This window comes from Phacochoerus africanus, chromosome 4 (assembly GCF_016906955.1).
Source record: "Phacochoerus africanus isolate WHEZ1 chromosome 4, ROS_Pafr_v1, whole genome shotgun sequence".
Taxonomy (NCBI): domain Eukaryota; kingdom Metazoa; phylum Chordata; class Mammalia; order Artiodactyla; family Suidae; genus Phacochoerus; species Phacochoerus africanus.
In genome coordinates, this window is record NC_062547.1 from 71743292 (window position 1) to 71759169 (window position 15878).

Consider the following 15878-nt stretch of genomic DNA (forward strand, 5'->3'; position numbering starts at 1 on the left):
AAAGCCCAGCTTGAGAGACACCTCTTCCTTGGAAGCCCTCCTGGATTTGACATACAGCCCTCCCCATCACAACTCACACACCTTTCCCTTCCCCATTCCCACCCCGTGCCACCCCCGGAAACACCAGGAAAGATAGGACAGGTCGGGTAAGCTCAGAGCTGTGCCAGAATGGGATTGGGGTCAAGGTCACTGTCACGAGTTTCCTTCATCGCATCGCGTTCGCCATGAGAACCGGGCCCTGTCCCTGGTGCTGAGGTTCTGCATGTAGCACGGGGGATACAGCTCCTTGTCGCACCAAGGACCTGTTGGGTTGGGGATAGGAGCATCACTGGGGGTGAATCCTGGTCCAGGAGGATCAGGGCTAGGGCTGGACTGGGATCCTGGCTGGGAACTATGTATGGTCATTGTTCAAACTCCTACTCATTCCTATTGAGTCCGAATCCAGGACTGGTGATGAGCGAGGCACAGGGATCCCAGCCCTGAAAGAAGAACTGACACCCTCAGATCGCAGCCCACATCCGCATGGTTTCCTGTTTACCCCTTAAAATGGGTTGACGCCACGGAAGGAAAGAGAGAGGGGGCGATCTGTGACAGCACCTTCCCCTGGTCCCCAGAGTGGAAAGGGTGAGATTTTGCCACACTTACACACCCCCAACATCCTCTTGTCTAAATTAGGTCTTGGCAGGGACCCAGCCCCATGCACCAGCGGCTGAGCCCAGGTAGGACACGTCAGACCAGTGGGCACCAGTGTGGACTGCGTCTGGGGTGCCTGGACCTAGAGAGCTGTCAGAAGCTCATAAACACCAGACTCCTTAGCCCCATCCTCTACCTGGAACCCTGTCCTGTGTCTTCCTTGCAGCCCAGTAGGACTTGCTCCCAAACATTCTCTTCCTCCTTCCTGTGTCCTCACCCCGCTGTCCACCCAGACACTCTGGCTGAGACTGGTCATTTTCCATAGCATCTTCTGAGCGCTCACTCCCATCTCTCCCATCACCAAGGCCATCTCAGCTCAAATTTACCTGTTTCTCTCCCATCCCATTGCCACTGCCCGGGCCACCTCCTCTGGTCCCTGGACCAGGGGACAGTCCCCTGCAGTGTCCCCATCCCCACCTGGCCCCCGTGAAATTCCCCTAGCGTCCCCACCCCCAGGCCTCCTGCTGTCTTTGTCCACGGTGACTTCCGTCTGGTGCCCACCTGACAACTCTCTCCTCTACTTAAAATGTTCCTCCTCTGTCACTCAGCAAACCAAGCAGGGGGTTCAGGCCCCCACAACTGGCCCTGATCAAGGTTGAGAGAGACAAGTAGGGGCCCAGAATGAACAGCCTCAGCCCACCAGAGTCATTCTTTCAGTGGACAATGGGTACCACAGGCTACGTGTCCCCATGCTGGGGACACAGTGTGACAAATGAGACAACATGGTGCTTGCTCTCCTGGAGTGCATGGTCTGGGGACATTCTAGCCAGGCCCCTCTCTGTTTGGTGGACAGCCTGGTCTAGTCCTGGTTGGGAGGTGGACAGAAAGGCACAGGTGGGCATCTTCCTGAGGGGCAGAGTGTCAAGCCTGGAGTTAGGGAGGCAGCCCATTGAGGGGTTTGACATAGGGCATCCCTCCCACCCCTGCCAAGAATCCCTGGAGTTAAGGAGCAGGGGACACGTTTTTGGAAGGAAGAGCAGGATGCATGCCGTGTCCAGCAGTCCCTGTCAACAAAAGGCTAGGTGTGTGGTGGGGAGGGCCCCAGACTGGGTTCAAATCCTGGCTCTGCTGTTTGGGAGCTGTGTGACCTTGGCAAGTTTCTTAACCTCTCTGTGCTTCACATCCTTCGTCCCTAAAGCAGCATTGATGACAAGAGCCTCTACTTCATTGGGTGGTTGGTTGAGAACATTACACATGTTAATGCATCTAAGACACTAGGATCTGTGCCCAATGCAGGTTGCTGTTAAATTAAACCACATGAGAAAATGGTCAGTATTTGACCAGAATGTTATCTTATGTTTCTTTTTTTTCTTCCCTCCCTCCCTTCCTCCTGCCTTATTTTCCTCTCTCTTTCCTTCCTCTCCATCTTCTTCTCCTCCCTTCCCTGCCTCTCTTTCCAACATAATGATTTAGTCACTTTGCTTGGAAGGCTGACTCGCTTGTTTCCAACTCCTCCAGTACTTTGGGAAAGTGGTTCAGTGTCTCTGATGCTCCGTTTGTTCCCCCCAAGGGATGGAGATTAGTGTAGCACAGACTTGCCCAGGTTGTGGGGGACATCAGGGGAGGCCATGCATTACGCTTCCCCTGGGTGGCGAGCCCATAATTAGGCCTGTGAAAGTAGAAGCAGCAGGTGAGTCTGCTCTCAGAAGAAAGCATCTCTCTGGGTTCAACACCTCATCGCAGCCTGTGGCCCCTGCTGACCTCTCCAATTGGCCCCAACGGACCAGTAGGACAGCGACACGCTCAAAACTCTTGTGAGTGAGCGACAGGTGCGATTGTGTGTCTGTCTTCTGAGTGTGTGACTCACGTGTGTGTGTGTGTGTGTGTGTGTGTGTGTGTGTGTGTCTTGGGGCTGGCAGTGGGAAGTGGACATGGAAGGCTTCCTGGAAGAAGCGACCTTTGGGCAGAGTCTCAAGGGATGTCCAGGAGGAGGTCTGCTTAAGAGATGGCTGTGGGCAGCGGGTAGGTGTGGACAGAATTAACAGGTGCGCAGGGACGTGGTTTGGGGAAGTGAAACTCTGCCAAAAATGATGGGCTTGGCGGAGGCCCTGGGGGCTGATCATGCAGGGGCCTGGGAAGCCAGGGATGGCTAAAAGCAGGGATAGGGGTCCTTGTGTTAGAGACACAGGCTGGCCTCGGGACTCTGCCACCCTTTTCGTTACCAGCAGACACCCACCTGGAGGCCATGTCCACTGATGATGGAGCTCTAGGTTCCAAGGTCACACATCCTGGGTTCAAGTTCCAGTCCCACCATGATGTGATGTGGACAAATCCCTTAGGCTTTCAGTACCTCAGGTCACCTACTGAGCACCTAGGCTGAGCCAGAACCGTGAATGCCTTATCCTACTGCATATAGTAGAGTAAGTGCTGTTGCTTACCCTTAGTTTACAGATGCGCAAACTGAGTCTCTCATCCAGGAACAAGCCAGGACTCAGCCCCAGGTCTGGCCAGCTTGACCTTGGACCCAAGGTGACAGCTCTGACCTCCTCCAAGTGGATAGTAAAAAGGATAACAAGTGGCCATTAAACAGAGTCTCAGGAGTTCCTGCTGTGGCACAGTGGGTTAAGAATCAAACAGCAGTGGCTTGGGTCACTGCAGAGGTGTGGGTGGGTTAATGGATCCAGTGTTGCCACAGCTTCAGGGTAGGTCACAGCTGTGGCTCAGGTTCAATTCCTGGCCCAGGAACTTCCATGTGCCGTGCAAATGGTCATTAAAAAAAAAAAAATCAAAGTCTGGCTAACCCCCAAAAGTGACTTGCCCTTAGTCACCTAGCCAGGGGGCCAGCTGGTGGCTCCCAGGCTTGCCTGACCCCAAAGCCCATGCTCTTCAGCACATAGTAGGTGCTTTAGAGACAAGAGACTTGGGCACATTGACAGAGGAAGAAGCTGAGGGCTGGGTGACAGAGTCTGCAGCTCCCAGCAGGACCTGGCATAGCGTAGATGCTGGATAAACATTTGGGATCTGAAGACCCACTGTGTGCAGAACTATGTATGTTTTTCTCTCATTTGTTCCTTCCCTGTCTCCCTGAGTTGCGTACTAGCCTTGCTCCCATTTTACAGAGGGGAACACTGAGGTTCAGAAAGGTTGAGTCCTGGGCTGAGCTGCACAGGCAGCAATAGTAACAAGAGCTGACAATATTTTGGGTGGTTCCCATGTCCCAAGATTTGTTCAAAGCACTTTACATGTTCATGTAAAAGTGAACCCTAGGGTGGAGGTATCATTCATCTTGCCATTTTATGGACAAGGACAGTGGTTTTTAAGGTTAAACCATTTGCTGAGAATGATGGAGTACCTGCCATATACCTTGCATGTGATGGGCTCTGGGGTGCCCACCTCTGGTCTCCGGCCTCTGACCCCCCACACCAGTGTTGTCCCTCAGTTAAGGGTGACACGGACTCCCAGTCGTGAACTAAACAAAAACCAGTGAATAGTCACTGAGCTCCCGGAGTCCAAGGTGCTGTCTGTGCCAGTAACGAGAGCCTGACCTCGAACTCTACAACCCCCTCTTGAACCCAGATTCCAGCTAGAGGCCGTGCCCATCCAGTGGGCTGCCTTGACAGGGGGTGAGCACCCCATCACTGGGCGAATCCAAGCAGCGCTCCCATGGAGGAAAGTTTATACTCAGGTGAGAGAACTCTCTGAAGCGGTCCCTGGCAAAAGCTAGGAAGCTGAGTTCCTAGCTTCCATTGAAGAAAGGAGAAGGGTTCCTGGGTCCCTGTGTGGGAAGAGAAATCAATTTCTAGCACAGCCCAGCCTGGGAGGAGGGGTGAGCCCTGACTGGGCTTCCCAGGCACAGAGCCAGGCAGGCGAAGGAAGCTGTGGGCCCCTCCCTTCCCTGACTCAACACACTTATGACAAAAAACCCGGGCGTTCAGAGCCTGGTAGAGAGAAGACCACGTGAAGGGGACTCAGAGCGAGTGGAATTCAACACGATGACTCCTCACAGCCAGGCTGAGGGAAGGGGACCCGGGCCCGCAGTGAGGCATCAAGGCAGAGCTTCGAGGGGGGTCCAGGAGCCAGGTGAGGGGAAGAGCTTGGAAATGGCAAAGAAGGGAGACTTGGTGTCTGGTGTTTAGGATTGAGCTTAGCCCGGGTGAGGGCTGGGGGTCGGGAGGGAAAGAGGCCCCAGTGTTCCTGAGCTGAGGCTGCAGACCCCACCTTGGGTGGGATGGGGTTAAGGGAATCCATACAAGAGAGGAGGGGCACAGGTGAGAGCTGGGTGGGGGCGGCCACCTGAAGAAAGAGCCCATGGAGGAGGAGATATCAGCTCCTGGCCCCGGACCTGTCTCTGGACAGTGACCTGGCTCCAAGTCAGGCTCTCTGGCCACTGGAGTGTGGTCAGAAGGAGCGGCTGACATTTTGGGCTGGACTGGCAGAGGGACAGATCCAGAGATGCACAGATGCAGAGATGGACAGACAGAGGTTGGTGGGAGGGGAGGCATTGCTGATGGACATGAAAGCAGCATGTGGGGAAAGGGTTCAGAGGAGGCTGGGGGTCCACTGAGACCCTCTGCTTCAGTGCGGGCTCTGGATATGCTCCTAGGACTCTGGGGCATGGGGTGATGGGAAGCCTAGCCTTACCCTGTGCCCCCGACCCTATTCCCCTGGCAGAATTCTCAAAATTTCCCAGAAGGCGGCGGTGCTGCAGGAGGGGGATGCAGCTGGCACTGGTGGGGCTGATGATTGCAGCTCTGTGGGCTGGGCTGCTGACTCTGCTTCTCCTATGGCGTGAGGACACCCCCAGCCCCATATGGCCTCTCTCTTGTGTTCCCTCTCAGACCCCCACTCTCTGATCCTGGGGAGCCCAACATACCTCTCAGAGCCTAGTTTCCCCATCGTGTCTCCCATGTATCCCCACCAGCCCCTTTCCCTGCCCCTCCCACCCACTCCCAAGAGGCCCCTGCCCTTGCCCAGCACCCCAGGACCCCCTGCTTTCGACACCACCCACATGGTGCACCCAAAGCCTCCATCTCTAGCAGGCAGGTGGGGTGTGGATAGATGGGGGGCCCCTGAAATGTCCTTCCTCTCCCCTCCTCCTCTCTCCTTCTCCCCAGATTGGGACACTGTACGCAATCTGAAACAGCTGGAAGAGGCCGCTGCCCTGAACGGTATGGTGGGGGGGTGGTTTCTTTTCCTGCTTCTTGACTGCTGTGCAATGTGGGAGACGGTCTGGGTTCCAGAGTCCCACCCCTGCCCCAGGAACTGAGGGTCAGTCTGTGCCCCTCTGGTGAAAACCCACAGATGCTTGGAGGACAGGCTCCGAGAAGTGCCAGATGGAATATTATGTCACTGCTCTGTGCCTCACCTTCCTCACCTGTAAAATGGGCATCCTTTTAGGGCTCAGAGGCAGAAACTAGCTAAGACTTTCGAAGTGCTCAGAATGGAGTCCAGTGAGCTTTCGAGAAATGCCTACCACTTTTTCAGTTCATTCTGGGTGGGGGACGGGTACACCTGTTCATTCGATTCTTGCCGGCACTTTCCTGAGTACCGGCAGACCTTGGAGATACTGTAGGTTCGGTTCCAGGAAAGAGCAAATATAACGATAAAGCAAGTCACATGCATATTTTGGTTTCCCAAGAACATATAAAAGTTGTATTTACACTATAATGTGATCTCTTAAGTGTGCAATACCATTATGCCTAAAAAAAGTGCACACACCTTAATGTAAAAATATATTCTTGCTGAAAAATGCTAATCATCACCTGAGCCTTCAGTGAGTCATAATCTTGGCTGTGGAGGATCATGGCATGTAGAAATTCCCGAGCCAGGGACCGAACCCACGGCAGTGACCTAAGCTGCTGCAGGGACAATGTGAGGTCCTTAACCAGCTGCCCCACTAGGGAACTCCAACAGACTCTTTGTTTTATGCACAATTTCTCTGTAGCAGGTGCTGCTGTTCCACAGCATTTTCTCCACAGAAGAACTTCTTTCACAATTGGAGTCAATCCTCTCAAACCCTCTGCTGCTTTATTAACTAAGTTTGTGTACTATCCTGAATACTTTGTTGTCATTTCAACAGTCTCCAAAGCTTCTTCTCTGGGAGTCGTTTCCATATCCAGAAACCACTCTCTCTACTCATCCATAACAAGCAACCCCTCATCTGCTAAGTTTTATCCTGACAGGGCAGCAGCTCAATCCCATCTTTGGGCTTCTCTTCTAATTCTAGCTCTCTTGCTCTTTCCACCGCATCTGCAGTTCCTCCTTCACCAAAGTTTTGAGCCCCTGAAAGTCATCCAGGAGGGTTGGAACAGACTTCTTCCAAATTCCTGTTACTGTCGCTATCTTGACTTCTTCCCATGAATCACAAATATTCCTAATGGCATCCAGAATGGTGAATCTTTTCTGGAAGGTTTTCAGTTGACTTTGCCCAGATCCATCAATGGAATCACTGTCTATGGCAGCTATCACCTTACAAATGTATTGCTTAAATCATACATAAGACCTGAAAGTTGAAATGATTCCTTGATCCATGGGCTGCGGAATGGATGCTATGCAGCGGGCAGGAAAATAACATGAATCTCATTGTCCATCTCCGCCAGAGCTCTTGGGTGACCAGGTGCTTTGTCAATGAGCAGTAGTATTTTGAAAGGAATCTTTTTTTTTTTTCTGAGCAGTAGGTCTCAACAGGGGGCTCAAAACTTTCAGTTAACCGTGCTGTCAACAGATGTGCTGTCATCCAGGCTCTGTTGTTCCATTTATAGAGCATGGGCAGAGTAGATTCAGCATAGTTATTAATGGCCCCAGGATTTTCAGAACAGTAAATGAGCACCGGCTTCAACTGAAAGTCACCAGCTGCATCAGCCCTAACAAGAGAGCCTGTCCTTTGAGGCTTGGAAGCCAGGTGTTGACTTCTCCTCTCAGGCTGTGAAAGTCCTGCATGGCACCCTCTTCCAACAACAGAAGGCTCTTTCATCTTTACTGAAACTCTGTTTAGTGGAGCCACCTTCATGGATGCTCTGAGCTGGATCTTCTGGGTAACCTGCTACAGCTCCCACACCAGCCTTCACTGCTTTCCCCTGCTCTATTCTCCTAGGGAAACGGCTTCCTTCCTTCAACTTCATGATCCAGCCTCTGTCAGCTTCTCACTTTGCTTCTGCAGCTTCCTGACCTCTCTCAGCCTTCTGAGAACTGGAGGGAGCTAGCCTCGCTCTGGATGAGGCTTTGGCTTCATGGAATGTTGTGGCTGGTTTGATCTTTTAACCAGGCCATGAAAGCTTTCTCTATATTAGCAGCGAGGTTTTTCACTTCTTTCTCATTCAAGTCTTTACCAGAGCAGCATTCTTTTTAAAAAATGTTAACCACTGTGCCACAACGGGAATTCCTGTAGGGCTATTTATTGATTGAATTTCAATATTGTTGTGTCTCAGGGAATAGGGAGGCCCAAGGAGAGGGAGAGAGATGGGGGAAAGGGTGGTTGGTGGAGCAGTCAGGACACATTTATGGATTAAGTTCACCATCGTATGTGGATGTGGTTCATGGGGCCCTGAAGCGATACCAGACTAACATCAAAGATCACTGACCACAGGGAGTTCCTGTCGTGGCGCAGTGGTTAACGAATCTGACTAGGAACCATGAGATTGCGGGTTCAGTCCCTGGCCTTGCTCAGTGGGTTAATGATCTGGCGTTGCCATGAGCTGTGGTGTAGGTTGCAGATGCAGCTCGGATCCCGAGTTGCTGTGGCTCTGGCGTAGGCCGGGGGCTACAGCTCTGATTCGACCCCTAGCCTGGGAACCTCCATATGCTGTGGGAGCGGCCCAAAGAAATAGCAAAAAGACAAAAAAAAAAAATCACTGACCACAGATTAACAACTATAATCTTAATGAAGTTTGAAATATTGCGAAAATTACCAAAATGTGACCTGGAGACACAAAGTGACCAGATGCTATTGGAAAAATCGTGCTGGTAGAACAGCAAGCCGCAGACCTTTGACTTGCAAAAAGAAGTGATTATCGGAGTTCCCGTCGTGGCGCAGTGGTTAACGAATCCGACTAGGAACCATGAGGTTGCGGGTTCGGTTCCTGCCCTTGCTCAGTGGGTTAACGATCCGGCGTTGCCGTGAGCTGTGGTTGCAGACGCGGCTCGGATCCCGAGTTGCTGTGGCTCTGGCGTAGGCCGGTGGCTACAGCTCCGATTCAACCCCTAGCCTGGGAACCTCCATATGCCGCGGGAGCGGCCCAAGAAATAGCAACAACAACAACAACAAAGACAAAAAAAAAGACAAAAAAAAAAGAAGAAGAAGTGATTATCTGCAAACCCAAATAAAACGAGGTCTGGGAGTTCCCCGGTAGCCTAGTGGTTTAAGGATCTGGTGTTGCCACGGCTGTGGCTTGGGTTTGATCCCTGGCCTGGGAAATTCCATATACCGAAGACACAGCTAACCACCGCCCCCCGCCCCTGCCCCCCACAAAAAACAAGGTCTGCCTTTACTTGTGACCTTGGCCACTGTGACTATGTGACTAGGGGTGGGGAGTGGTATGTGATTGGGGGTCCCTGCACTTGGGCCTGGGATGGGGGCCTTTGAGGACCTTCCTGGCTCTTGGGTATGCGTCTTCTCTCCCACTGCCCCAGTTTCTCAGGTGTCCAAGGACTTGGAAAGACACAAGGGTGATCAGATGGCCCAGAAATCCCAGGGTGAGTGAGCTGAGCTCGGGGTCTAGGGAGAGAAGGTGGGAGGGGGGATGGATGGATGAGTGGACACAGGGCTCTGGAATTGCAAAATGGGCAGGTGACCCTAAAGACTGAGGCGGGGTGGCGGTGGGGGGCTCTGTGGGAGTGGGTCTGAGAATTTGCTTACCACCAAGTCCCCTCCCCTACAATCAGCTGCCCAGATGTTGCAGGACATGGCAAGAATCCAAGCTGAACAGAAGAGAATGGAATCTCAAGGTGAGAGATGGAGGCCAGGGAAGGGGGCCTGGGTCCTAGAGCCGTGGGTTGAGGGCGTATCTTAGCATCATCCCTGACACCAGCCCCACCCCTACCTCCATCAGAGTCCGAGCTTTTCCGGAACCTGGATGGTCTTCGAGCAGACCTGAGCAACTTGAAGTCCCACAGTGAGCCTTGGGAGGGGCATGGGGGTCGGGGGCAGGGAGGTATGTCTAACCCTTTGTCTCTGACCTCTGCCCCTTCCCCCCAACCACCCAAGGCTTGAATGAGAGGCACAGGGCCTTGGATTCACTGGAAAGACTCCAGGAGGAGGTGGAGAAGCTGTGGCTGGAGCTACACGAGTCCAACGGTGAGCGTGCACGTCTGTGCCCATGAGCTTGACGATGCATGTGACAACCCTGGGCGGGGGGTGGCAGTATGTGTTCCAACGTGCAGTCCAGGTGCGTATGTGACAGTGGATGGTGCATGCTTATGTGTGTGGCAGGGCTGATGGAGATCACCCTAGAAAGCCCTTTCTGATTCCAACAGCTCCCCTCTTCTGACCTGGAGGGGGCTCCCACAATTTTTTTCCCCACCTCTGGGTAAAAGCTGACCCACATTTATCATCTCTGGGTCCTCTTTACTGATCTCTCTTCTGCCTGATTTGTCACTGCTAGAGGAGGGCTGTGGGTAGGATGCCCTCGGCCACATGGGACCCAAAGTGTTGTTTGATCCCACCAGTGGCGGCAGGGGTGGGAGGGGGGCGGGGGGTGTCACTTCTGTAGCAGTGGAGACAAGGAGAACCACGGCATCTTCCCCAGGGCTGGTAGTGATGGAGGCAGTGCTGGCACTTCTGAGGGGCACGGAGATGGGCCAGCAGGCCAGCAGGCTGCAGAAAGAACAGAAATTCAATCACCGTGCCTTCAACCTGGAGGGGAACCTGGGTGTTACTGCCTGAAGTCCCCACCCCCTGACCCCTATGGCACCCTTGATTTTTGGCCTTCCACCTCTGGGAAGCCCCAGCTGGGTCACAGAAGGGGAAGGATCTCTGCTTGGTCTGGAGGAGTGCTGTCCCCTGGGACATGGTGCAGCTGTGGGAATCCCAGCAAGAAACCCCCGCTGCGCTCCTCCCCGGGGAGCAGGGGAGAAGGGCCTCTGGATCTCACTCACGCTAATGGATTCCCTCCTAATTCCTTTAGTCCCTCCCGCAAAGTCTGGTCCTGCGGTCTGGGATCTGAGCCCAGCTCAGCTGCTCTTCGGGGTGACCGAGTGACACAGAGCCAGGACACCAGCCCCGAAGTTTTCTTTTTCTTTTTTCTTTTCTTTTCTTTTTAGGGCCATAGCTGCCCAAGTTCCTGGGCCAGGGGTTGAATGGGAGCCTGCATCCTCACGGACACCATGTCGTGTTCTTAACCCACTGAGCCATAACAGGAACTCCCCCAAAGTTTTCCTGAAAGGACCAGAGATGCTGTCTTCAGGTTTTATCATTGCTCCCTGCAGAGGGCTGCCTACTGGTTACTGTTGTTCCCCAGGGTTTCTCAAACTGATGTGGACCCCAGACCCCTTAGAAAAATTCCGCCAGGAGTTCCTGTTATGGTTCAGCTAGTATCCATGAGGATGTAGGTTCGGGTCCTGGCTTCGCTCAGTGGGTTAAAGATCTGGTGTTGCTGTGAGATGTAGTGTAGGTCATAGATGCAGCTCAGATCCTGCATTGCTGTGGCTGTGGTACAGGCCAGCAGCTGCAGCTCCAGTTCCACCCCTGGCCTGGGAACTTTGATGTGCCATGGAGGTGTGGCCTTGAAAAAGCAAAGCAAAAACAAACAAACAAACAAAAATCACACACAAAAAGAAAAAGAAAGAAAAGAAAAATTCAGAGTTCGCATCGTGGTACAGTGGTTAACGAATCCAACTAGGAACCATGAGGGTGCAGGTTCAATCCCTGGCCTCGCTCAGTGGGTTAAGGATCTGGCGTTGCCATGAGCTGTGGTGTAGGTTGCAGACGCAGCTCGGATCCTGCATGGCTGTGGCTGTGGCATAGGCCGGCAACTATAGCTCTGATTCGACCCCTAGCCTGGGAACCTCCACATGCCGAGGGAGCGGCCCTAGAAAAGGCAAAAAGACAAAACAAAGAAAAGAAAAGAAAAGAAAAGAAAAATTCCACCAAAGCTATGGAGCCCTCCATGAACATCACTCTAAGAAAATCTATTCCTGAGTTCCCTGGTGGTCTAGTGGTTAGGATTCAGGCGCTTTCACTGCTGCTGTCTAGATGAACTCTGGTCTGGGAACTGAGGTCCCACATTAAGCCACTGCATGCCATGGCCAAAAAAAAAAAAAAAAAGAGAGAGAGAGAGAGAGAAAAAAATTTTATTTATTTATTTATTTTTGTCTTTCTGTCTTTTCTTGGGCCACACCCATGGCATGTGGAGGTTCCCAGGCTAGGGGTCCAATCAAAGCTGTAGCCCCTGGTCTACACCAGAGCCACAGCAACACCAGATCTGAACTACACCTGCGACCCACACCACAGCCCACAGCAATGCCGGATCCTTAACCCACTGAGCGAGGCCAGGAATCAAACCCGCAGCCCCATGGTTCCCAGATGGATTCGTTAACCCCTGAGCCACGACGGGAACTCCAAGAAAATTTATTTTAAATCACAGTCCAGAAACAGTGGTTTTAACCTCCCACCTGGGAGTGCTGGTGGCGGTGACAGTGCCTGAGGCTTGTTACCTCATGGGTAGGGGCAGGGGGGGAAAAAACCAAGGTGGTCCCAGATCGAGGCCATCAGGACCCAGTCCTCCAATCTTCTCCCACACCCTCACCCAGGCTCCCCTGACCAACTAGAAGAAAAGCATCTCAATTTCCCAGAAAGTGGCCCAGAGTGGTAGTTTTGGGGGTGCTGGCAGCGATGGTGGCCAGGGCTATTATTGGGGCAGGGGGGCTGTTAGTGAAGATAGTAATGGAGAAAGTGATGCCGGCGGTCTTGACCTCAGCATTGCCATCGGCACTAGTGACGAAGACGTGGCAGGGCTGGTGTCGGTAAAGGTGGCTTTGGCGGTGTTGGTGGTGGAGAGAGGCAGCTGGCCACCGTGGGTACCTGCGGTGATGATGCTGATGGTCAAGGTGCTGCTACCGTGGGGTGTTTGTGCTAATGGTGTCCAAGCTTGAGATGCCCCTGCAGGGGAGCTGGTTCTATGACAGCGTTTGAGCTCCAGGGAAAAAGGCAACCTGTGACTCTCTGTTAGGCTCTGGGATGGATCTGCTTTCAGCCCAGACCCTGGAAGAGAGGCTGAAACCCACCTTGCCCATTGTACCCATGGCACCCACCACGGTGCCCACCACGGTCCCTACCACGACGTCCACCATGGTGCCCACCACGGTCCCCACCACGATGTCCACCACGGTCCCCACCACGATGTCCACCACGGTGCCCACCACGATGTCCACCACGGTGCCCACCACAGCTGACCCCCTCAGCCTCTCCTCCACCCCAGGCTCCGTGTGCAACACATGCCCTGAGGAGTGGGTCCATTTCCAAAGGAAATGCTACTACTTTGGTGAGACGGCCAAGAAATGGATCCAAGCCAAGTACGCCTGCAGCAGTCTGCAAGGGCGGCTGGTCAGCATCCACGGCCAGGAGGAGCAGGTGGGCCCGGATTCCGTGGGGGAGGAGGTAGATCCCCACCCTGACCTCCTGTGTGGTGGTGATGGCAGTGGGGGACCCAGGCACACTTCCCCAGCCCTCCATCCCTGTCCTGCTCCCCAGGACTTCCTGACCAAACATGCTCACATAAGGGGCTCCTGGATTGGTCTTCGGGACCTGGACATCGAGGGGGAGTTCATCTGGATGGACGAGAAGCCCCTGGACTATAGGTGAAGGGGGGGGGCATGTGGAGGAGGGGGCCTCTTGGGGGGACCTCTCTGTGATGAGAGGGGAGGGTATTTGGGGGCATGTACTCCCAAGCCTGGTCTTAGGGAGCTTCTGGATTGCAACCCAGGGAGATGGTCAGGGCTTGGATTCGGGCTCAGACTAGGAGTGGGGGAGGCGGGAAGTGTGTCTCTGGGCGGCAGGGAGTCGGGGTGGGAATCCAGGGATGGGGTGGGGAGGAGGGCCCAGACTTGGAGAGGTATGTCAAGGCCAAAGATGGTGGGGGCCCTTCCTCTTCCCCATCTGCTGACCTGAAGCCCTCCCGCTCCAGCAACTGGCAGCCCGGGGAGCCCAACGACGCGGGCCAGGGAGAGCACTGCGTGATGATGCAGGCCTCGGGGCAGTGGAACGACGCCTTCTGCGGCAGTTATCTAGACTGGGTGTGTGAACGGCTGGCCACTTGCTGAGCATCTGTTCAGCGCCTCGGCCCTGATTCCCCTGGGATGTTTTCCATGGATCCTGACAGGACTCTGCCCACCTAAAAGCTACACCCCTCTGCCACTCCCCAAGCTCAAATATGGGAATATCCGGACCCTAAGAACCCCCAGTTATGGCCTGGATGCCTCTTTTGTGGCCAAAGTGTCCCCATGATGTCTTTTCCAGCCCAAATGGTAGAAGCTGGCTGGTCCCCCAGGTCCCACCAACATCCCAGAGGGCCTGGCCCTCGCTCCTCAGCCCGAATGGTCATCACTTCCCTGTCCTCCGTTGCTTGGAGTTCCCACTTTGAGAACCCCCTGCCTGTGAGCTGGAGGCTACAAGCCCCCTCCCCTCAGGGGTGCAGCCCCTGGCAGCCCCACCCTCCAAGGAGCAGCTGATAACCCCCTCAGACCCCAGCATCCTTCCTATGCCTCCACTCTCCATCTCCTGATGCAGCCCCTGTGTCCTGGCATCAAAGGACAGAGATCCCCGGCTCAGGCAGCTGGGCACACCCCCCCCACCATCCTGACCTTCATGAATATCACGGGGTAGCAACAGCCCCTCAAGCTGGCTGGCTCTGGTCCCCAGGCATAGGATGTGGGAGCCAGGAATTTCAGAACCTGGTGCCTGAGGCCACCTCTGAGTCCTGGAACTGAAGTGGCATTTCTATCTCCCTGAGTTTGTTTTTTTTTGTTTTTTTTTTTTTTGTTTTTTTTACCCTACTTCATTACCAGAAGCATTTGCTAGGGCCTGGAGATGAGGACTCTGGGATCCGGGGAGGCCAAGAACACCCCTAGACCCCCAGGAATACTGTAGGGCCAGGCAGTGGGACCACCCTGAATCTAGGTCCCTGCCCAGAGCAAGGCCCAGTGCATAGAAGGCTGGAGAGGCTGCTGGGGAGGTGGCCAGGTCACCTGGTGGTCAGTTCAGGTTCTGAGCTGCCAGCCCCACTCCCTCTCAGGCAGCACCAGCCCCAGCCCCAGGCTTGGCCAGGGTCAGCCCCCCACCCCTGGGAGGCTGTGGATGGAGGCAGACCAGGATCTCAGGATACCCTGGTTAAATGCCTTGCTGCTACCTCACCCCCAGTCCCTGGCCTAGAAAAGGAAGAGCCAGACATCCCGTAATACTTGGGCCCCCTTGAGAAAGAGGAGTCCATGAGGAGGCACCCAAGCTGGACCACCTAGGACCTGGGAGTCAAGGATCAGGCCAAACGCCAGCCAGGTGGGGGAGGGAGGGAGGAGGTCACCTTGGGGCTCAGAATGGGCAGAGACAGAGATGGTCCTTGGAGCAAAACTTGCTCTCTCCTCCCCACCCCACCCCCAAATTTCTGTCTCCTCCAGACCCTCGGAACTCCAGGCCAGCCACAGCTGCCTACCTGAGCTCTCCTTGTGGGAACTCACACTCCAGCCTTGCCCAGCCTTGTCTGGGCCACCCTTGCCACTCTTCCTCTCACCACTTGCCTCCTCCAAACCCATCAGAAAAGGCCATGGGCTTGGGCAGTCAAGCCACATTCAAAACCCATGTACTTTCCACCCTCTCCTGCTACAGCCTTGGAGCAGCCCCCATCCTCGATTGCTCAAGTCTCCATCTTCACTGCCCCCAACCCCCCAAAAGTTTCCTTCCAGCTCAAAGAAAAAGCCAAAAGTCCTACAGGTCCTTTGTGATCATGTGAACCCCTCACATGTGCCATACCTCCCCAATTTCAACCACACTAGCCTCCGCACTGTCCTTTCAACATGTAGGCTCACTCCTGCCACAGGGCCTTTGCACATGCTGCCTCCCATGTTAGCTCCTCGCCCCCATTTAAAATGACACCTCCTGACTCCCAATCCCTTATATCCTGGCTGTACTTCTTCACTGCAGCATCTTGTCCTTTCAATAGAATGTCTATTTCAGGAGGGCAAGGGCCTTTGTTTTGTTCTCAGCTGTGTCCCCAGAGCCTGGCACATAATAGGCGCTCAATAAATATCTGTCAAATTAA

At 54.0% G+C, this 15878-nt stretch overlaps 1 protein-coding gene across 9 annotated transcripts; it reads left to right on the forward strand.

Moving 5' to 3' along the window:
* The first annotated feature begins 2279 nt into the window (after positions 1-2279).
* On the forward strand, positions 2280-15878 carry FCER2 (Fc epsilon receptor II). Of its 9 annotated transcripts, none has more exons than XM_047777249.1 (11): positions 2280-2462; positions 4210-4318; positions 5305-5421; positions 5748-5801; positions 9262-9324; positions 9514-9576; positions 9681-9743; positions 9836-9925; positions 12798-13198; positions 13319-13425; positions 13752-15878. In XM_047777249.1, the coding sequence occupies exons 2-11, from the start codon at positions 4297-4299 to the stop codon at positions 13885-13887; spliced, it is 1116 nt and encodes a 371-aa protein (XP_047633205.1). In that variant the 5' UTR covers positions 2280-2462; positions 4210-4296; the 3' UTR covers positions 13888-15878. The 9 variants fall into 9 exon arrangements, with proteins under 9 accessions (XP_047633205.1, XP_047633204.1, XP_047633206.1 ...); XM_047777248.1 differs by having other exon boundaries at positions 2280-2447; XM_047777250.1 differs by having other exon boundaries at positions 2280-2447; positions 12822-13198.

Bases quoted from the DNA above. Each gene is read 5' to 3' on its own strand.
- FCER2 (XM_047777246.1), top strand. From the start codon at position 4,626: ATGACTCCTCACAGCCAGGCTGAGGGAAGGGGACCCGGGCCCGCAGTG. The intron at 4,714-5,304 runs GTGAGGGGAAGA...TTCCCCTGGCAG, and splicing joins GAGGGGGGTCCAGGAGCCAG to AATTCTCAAAATTTCCCAGA. The intron at 13,426-13,751 runs GTGAAGGGGGGG...CTCCCGCTCCAG, and splicing joins GAGAAGCCCCTGGACTATAG to CAACTGGCAGCCCGGGGAGC.